At 37.5% G+C, this 7,750-nt stretch overlaps 1 protein-coding gene across 1 annotated transcript; it reads right to left on the reverse strand.

Annotated features, from left to right (window-relative positions):
• Window positions 1-2,677: 2,677 nt before the first annotated feature.
• LOC110931143 lies at window positions 2,678-3,334 on the reverse strand. Its single transcript, XM_022174548.1, has 2 exons — window positions 2,793-3,334; window positions 2,678-2,696 (listed from the first exon to the last, which is right to left on the reverse strand). The coding sequence occupies exons 1-2, from the start codon at window positions 3,332-3,334 to the stop codon at window positions 2,678-2,680; spliced, it is 561 nt and encodes a 186-aa protein (XP_022030240.1).
• Between the last annotated feature and the right edge of the window lie 4,416 nt (window positions 3,335-7,750).

Here is a 7,750-nt window from a genome sequence, read left to right on the forward strand (position 1 = left end):
GACCGTCCACTCTCTCTCCAGGCCCCCCTCTCTCTCTTTCTTTAACCCTGGATGTATCTAACTTTGTAGACGTAGTGTTATGTGAATGCGAATGTGAAAAGGAAGTAAATAATAGTTGATAAATTGATAAATAAATAAATTTTAGTTAAAAGTAAACGATTCAATTGCAATTGCAAGTTGTAGGAAACTCTTTAGTTTCCAAGGAGTTATTGAGAAAAAAGGGTAAACAGGGATTAATGTTAAAGTTAATTAGGTAAATTACTTCTCTTTGAATTCCATTTAATATTTTTTAACTTAAAGACTTCTAATTTACCTCTATTTCATTATTTGTAAACTTTTAGATTATGATTTTGGAATATATTTTTTAATCAATATTGTTTTAAGTGTTGAATTTATAACATCATAAATTTTGACTTTAAAAACATTCAAAATACTATTGAAAAAACTGTTTTACAGCAAAAGTAAATTTTTAAACCATGGTCGCATGACTGTTCTCTTTAAAAAAAATAATGCTTAAGAGCTATGACGTATTATATATAAGCAAAACTTTCAATTTTCACATAACAGAGGCAGAAGCTTATAAAAAAATAGGCAGGGCTTATAAAAAAAATGAATTCATATCATTAGGTTAATATCTTATTTGTAAACAATTATATTACACATTAAATCATAAAATATGTAAGTAATGGTATTAGAAAGGGGGAAAATGTAATAATCATTTAATAAGTTCATTAAAGGTAAAATAGTAATTCAATAGGAGTAATTTTAATAAAATGGGTAAATATGTAATATGTATGGTTTAAAAGGGGGAAATATGTAATTGATTTTATGGGTTGAGTATATATGTAATAAATGATCTTAGGAGGGGAATATATGTAAATGACCTCATTTAAAACAACCATAAATTTTGGTTTTAAAATAGTACATATAACTAAACTTTAGAATATATATAGATATTAAATAATTTTTTTTTTGAATAGCTATATTAAATAATTACATGTGCGTTTATTTAATCAAACACAAAGTCAGTTGCATTAAAGACCGCACCTTTTATATTTTAATACAACTAGTTTTAATCCACCTGTTGCGAGGCGGGGAGTAAAACCGTGTAATCAGTAGGGGTGAGGGCGTAAAATCGTGCTATCAGCGTTATGAGGCTGTGTGTAAAACCATGCTAAGTAGCACTCGAAACACAAATAAAAGTTGGGAAAAACTTAAAATAAAAACATGAATTTATAATACAAAGTGACTCATATGACGTAAAAAGTAGACAACTGGTACCCTCAAACACCATACTAATTAGCAACCGAACGACGATATTTAGATAAAGCAAAAATTAAACCAATAAAAAAACTAAAGTTGTTAAAAAAACATCACAACAAAGATAAATATCCAAATCAAATAAAATAAAATACCCTAATTATTTTTCATCATAGTATGTCTATGTACTTTATCTCGTTCCAACTCCATTTGTTCCTTCAACAATTGCATCTATAATCAGATTATCTGTCATGTTTTCACTCCATCAACTCTTCACGAGACTTGAATACAAGCATAAGGGAAATAGTATAGATGATCTAGGGAAAATGTTGATGCTCTTGTAGAAAAATCATCTTCTTCATTAGCATTGCTACTGTGAAAAATCTACACTGCTTAGTAAATTTCAACGAAAGAAATTGAATGAAATGTAATGCGATGTTGAGCTAAGTGATGAAATGAAAAAAAAAAATATTGATTTTACAAAGTGAATTTTTGTAATATTGTGTCATATAATGTAATGGGATGTTGAGCTAAGTGATAAAATGAAAAAAAAAATATGGATTTTATAAAGTGAATTTTTGTAATATTGTGTCATATAATGTAATGGGATGTTGAGCTAAGTGATAAAATGAAAAAAAAAATATGGATTTTATAAAGTGAATTTTTGTAATATTGTGTCATATCAAATGATTAACGTAAAAGAACGATTCTAGGCTTCTAACGCAAGAAGATGAATCTGTCATAAAAGTACGAATTTGACACAAAAGGTTAAATTTGGCTCAAAATTTAAAAAAATTATAGTTTAATAAAACTTTTAGTTTGAAAATAAAATTTTATAATGAACTAAATTACGAAGGAAGAAAAAAGTTTTTTTTTTTTTTTTTTATATATAGAAACATGTTTACAAATTAGTGTATTTAAAGGAAGGTTCTATAAGGAATAAAATTTTAATAAAAAACTGTATAAAAAAAGTTAAAATAGGTTTTTGTAAACTAACTTTTCGAGATATGTTTTTAGAGGAAAAGATCAAATAGAAAGTTTATTTTGGTTAGGAAGTGTAGGAAGCAATAGGATTAGGACATGTGGCAACATTTAAAATAAAATAAAGAAAAACAGTTTCTGGTCATTGCTACCCTTTTTCTTTATTTTAAATGTTGCCACATGTCCTAATCCTATTGCTTCCTACACTTTCTAGTCAAAATAAACTTGCTATTTGATCTTTTCCTTTTTTTAGATAGTAAAGTTAAAAGAAATAGATGTGAATGATTTGCAAGGCTAGCAAAAACAAAGTGGCGGAGAAACTATTGTGTTGAGGTTACTTGTTTAATTAAAAAGGTAATGTCCTGCTTTACTTTTTTTTTTTTTTTTTTTTTTGAAAGTTAACTTTTATTAACCCACGAACACAAGGAAAACTATCTTAAAGGCCGAAATAGACCCTGAAATCCACAAATACAAAAAAAAAACCTTACATTAAATCAAATCTACACCATCTATCCCAATTCACCACCCCTTGTTTGAACCTATGCTTATACCACAAAAAACCCAAAGTCTTGATATCCGCGACCATCTCGATAACGTTAGGATCCTTATTCGAAAATAGTTTTTCATTCCTAGCTCTCCACATCCTCCAACAAGTAATTATAATGATCCCATGAAGAACTATCCTTCTGTTCCCGACCAAGCCACTATAATCATGCATATCCACCAAATCTTTGACGTGAAAAGCGTAAATCCCCGATATCCTGCACCAAGTAGTTATTGCATTCCACACATCCGTAGAAAAGCAACAACCTGTGAGAATATGCTCAATTGTTTCCTCGCTGCAATCGCACCAAACACACAAACAATTATCTACCTGAATACTTCTTCGTAAGAGAGCCATCTTAGTTGGAAGCCGATCTAGATAAGCACGCCACATGAAAATGTTGCACTTATTCGGAACCCACTTACTCCACGTGAAACCAAAATGACCCCCCGTAGTTGCTGAACCTTGCATCCATTTCTTTACCGCAGCAACAGAGAAACCTTCGGACCTCCCATCGTTCCATATCCACTCGTCATGACTATCATCCATGTTCACCATCAACAATAAATTTTCTAATTGATGTTTCAGATCCAGCTCCTAACCCGAAGCTGGAGCTCGAGACCAATCCCACCGGAAACGCCGGCTAATCCCCTCGACCAATATCCGATCAAACACAACCACTCTCTTATGTTTTTCAAACGCAAATAGAACCGGGAACGCATCCTTCAAAGGCTCCAATCCCATCCATGTGTCTAACCAAAATCTAATTTGTCTCCCATTTCCCAACTTCCCCTTAATCATACGATTAAAACCAACACCCTCTACCTTGTATTTATTCCAAAACGAGACCGCGTTCTTCCACACACCCGTTAATGTTGTATTCACCGAAGTCAAGCCCCAACCACGACTTGAACCATGAATTGACACAATCACCTTACGCCACATAGCATATTTGTCATTAAGGAAACGCCATAACCATTTAGCTATCAACGTATTATTGTTCATCTCCAATTTTGCAATGCCCAAACCTCCATCTCGTATACTCTTAGTGACTTTATCCCACGAAACCCAACTTAATTTCCTCACTTCGTCTGACCCGTCCCACAGAAACCTCCTCATCAACCCTTCCAACGTTTGAACGATCTTTTTTGGCGCCTTGAATGTCACACCCCCAAAATCCACATGCGGAGTATCACCGCTTGGAGGCGTGACTGACCAGGATCAAGCCACCAATCATATTGAACATAGCATATAAATAAACACAAACCCAAACACAATATAATTGGTGTCCAAACAAAACATAGTTTAAGTTGTAAGCGGAAGCATAATGTTCAAAACCAAAGTGTAAGTTCAGAAGTATAATAATTGTTTAACATGGCATATTACTATCCATGCCCCACAACGTCCACGCCTCCCCGTACAAGCTCCCAAGTACCTAACGACCTGCAAGGCATGTAACAACAAGTCAACAACAAAGTTGAGTGAGTTCACAGTGGGTTGTTCAGTTTTACCAGTTCGTTTTGAAATCATAAGTTGTTTCGCAACCCATGAGTTAACCAGTACTTTTGTTTTCCAAACATATTTGTAATTGGTGGGGGCTTCCCATGTGAATTACCGGTTTACCCTGTTTCCCAAACATAACCATAACCAGTGGGGGGCTTCCCCTGTGAACCACTAGACCATACCATATCGACTACTAACGAAGTATAAGTTGTGCCCTACATCAGTGTCTATCATTACTGACAGTTTGCCATAGTCCATTAGTACACACCCATTCGAACGACACGGTGTGAGGTTTGTTAAACCTAATAGCGCTATTAACTAATGACCCGCTCGCCATCGGCCTCGGCGATTAAGTCGATATAAAGAGGAGGGACTTCATGATAGAGTTTTGTCTAGTAAGTTAAGGTTGCTGTCCTACCCAAGGAGGACGAGCGTACGTAGTTCTACCCATGGAGAATACGTAGGAGTTATAGTGGCATCCTACCCAAGGAGGATGGCCGTACATATCCTACCCAAGGAGGATATGTAGATTTCGTTTTAGTTTATTAACCCATTCCCAACCCTTGGGAATCCCATGCCTTGTAGAAAGTGTAAACTCACCTTGGTTTGCTCGGCAGATACACTGAAGAAACACGTAACTAATCTTAGGGATAATTAGTTTGGTTTATGTTTCTACCATAAGGGTTAATCTTCTTTGATTTCTTGAGCTCCTTAATAACTGATTATCCTGCAAAACAGAACACCGTTAGCTCGTTAAGAGGGGAATATGGGGGTTTCCCTCTTAACCAGGCTCTAGCGTGAGAATAAGTAACTATCTCGAGGAGATTAAAGTGAGTAATGAGTGAGAGTAGAGGGAATAAAATGAATTAACCTGTGGGTGAAGTGTTCTATTTATAGCCGGAGTGGTGTAAAGGATGTGGGCTGATGGGCCTTGGGCCAGAAGGCGACAACGTAGCGGATATGCTCCTTGTCTCACTGGTGTCGACCGTTAGTGGCTTCTAGAAGTTTTCCGGTGCTAGCGCACCGTGATTGGAGCCACGTGTCGCTGTTGTCGGACTCTGTCATCAGCCAGTTAGTGGAGATCGTGGTGCAGGTGTCTCTGGCCCGTGATTGGTGCCACGTAGGCGTCCTTGAGTACTTTTTGTCTCCTGCTCGTCAGATGATCGTGGTGCACGATTAAGCAGAGCCTGGAGAATGCGGATTGGCTCTTTTCTTCTGACACTTGTACCCTTTGTACTTTAAGGCGTGTTTACGCCGCATCCTTGCGCGACCCTTGTTGCATATGGGACTGGCCTGCGCAAGGTATAAGCGATTGGAGGCTCGACTTCAGGATGCTAAGTTGTTGCTTTGTCTTGCTTAGGCCCCGCGCGGCGTTGGCGAGTGTTGCTCTACCCGCGCGAGGTTGAGGTCGAAAATGTAATTGATTAAGGAGTATGGTCCTTCGCGCGACTCGAAGGAAATTTTGCGCGGGTTTTTGGGACCATACCCCTTCATACACGAAAAGGTTACTTGAGCTATATGTGGTTAACCACGACCTAACATGTTTACCATACAACTCAGGTCTAGGTTCAAGTAGTGCACATAAGTTTACACGTAAGCTAACAGGTTATGAGCACGTATTGATCATGGCAAGACATTAGCAGTCAAGTGCATAACATATTCAAGCTTGTGTGATCCAAGTGAAAGCCCAATAATACTTGGCCCAACCTGTTGTGCGTCCAGCACATCTTGTACGACTCACCACGGGTTGTGCGATCTAACACATACCCGACCCAGTATAAATAAGCCCAACAACTTATGCGGCCCAAACAATTAAACAGTTTAATAACCTTGTGCGGTCCAGTTCAACTTGTGCGACTGAACAAGATTTGTGCGATTGAATTTGGGCTTTGAGGCCCAACAGTATAATAAAGTCCAAGTAGTTTGTGTGTGGCCCAATCCTTGTGCGATCGGCACTGTCTTGTGTGATCCACAAGTCTTGTGCGATCATGCATAACTACACAGTACCCTATGCTTAATGTGATTGTACCCAGTCTTGTGCGACTAGCCCTTGTGCGATCCAAAGGCTTGTGCGCTTAAGGAGCTTGTACGTTTGGCTCTTGTACGATTAAGGAGCTTGTGCGATCAGTTTTTAATATCCCGAAATCATGGCAATCAGTTATATGGTTTCCATTTATGAAGTTTATCCATTAAAAACACTATCAGTTTCCAATCATACAATTAATCGATCAAACAAGGGTTTAGCATCAAATCTCTATGAACCCTAATCAAATACAAGGCATAACGATGATTACAACACTAACCCGACTCATGTTCTTGATTACTAGCATACATCCTAACATGACAACACAACAAATCATCCTAACATAAACATATCACAGCCGATTAGCAAGCATTCAGTTTTCATTCATCATCAAATCCAATTCATACTAACACAACCAAACCATTCGGATCCAAACACATATATGGCCGATTACATTCATTCATGATCAATCACATATCATTCATAAATCATTGCATACTTCACAATATCATCTAACAAACAATAACCATGAATTACTAACCGGTTATGAGGTAAAACCAGGATGGTCCGAATCAAGAAAGCTTCGATGAAGAGAAGGTATTGCCGTCGGCTTCGAGAGGAGAGAAAGAGAGAGTAGGGTTTTGTGTGTGTGTTGTATTTTACAAGTTATGAGAAAACAAACCCCAATGATGGGCGTGTGTATACGTATAAAAGGGAGTGGGCCAAACCCTTTACATGGGCTCCCCTTTTGGGTTTCGAATACAATAAGTGTAGCCCGGATGGGCTTGTGCGGTCGGGTTGAAGTTGTGCGATCGGTTCGTTTATATACACATACATTCGTTGCACATAATCACATAACATAATATTCAACTAATCAACAAAGTTCACATAATCACCTAATGGTTACATCAAAGTACAAAGAGATATTTGAAATACGAGTTGTCACATTATCCCCAAGTTGAAAGAAATTTCGTCCCGAAATTTAGCACGTACTCACTGAGGAAGCTAGTTAAGTCGCATGGTTTTCCTGGGGTGTCAAATCCTTCCCCCGTTGGTTGGGAATTTCGTCCCGAAATTCCGTGGTAGCTTCAGCCTCAGTAGTGGTTTCGTTGTTCTTGAACAATTGGGGATACTTGTGTTTCATCTGATCTTCGCGTTCCCAGGTGAACTCTGGGCCACGACGGGAGTTCCAACGAACTCGAACATGAGGAATTCAAGTATGTTTGAGAACCTTTACTTCTCGGTCAGTAATCTCTACTGGTTCCTCGACGAATCGCAATTGGTTGTCGATAGTGAGCTCCTTCAAAGGAACTATAAGGATCTCATCTGACAGACACTTCTTCAGATTTGACACGTGAAAAACGTTGTGAACTCCACCGAGTTCTACTGGTAGGTTCAGTTTGAAGGCCACTTTGCCTATTTTCTCTATGATTTCGAAC

This window comes from Helianthus annuus, chromosome 3 (genome assembly GCF_002127325.2).
Source record: "Helianthus annuus cultivar XRQ/B chromosome 3, HanXRQr2.0-SUNRISE, whole genome shotgun sequence".
Lineage (NCBI taxonomy): Eukaryota > Viridiplantae > Streptophyta > Magnoliopsida > Asterales > Asteraceae > Helianthus > Helianthus annuus.

Coding starts and splice junctions, on each gene's coding strand:
- LOC110931143 (XM_022174548.1), bottom strand. CDS start 3,334: ATGGATGATAGTCATGACGAGTGGATATGGAACGATGGGAGGTCCGAA.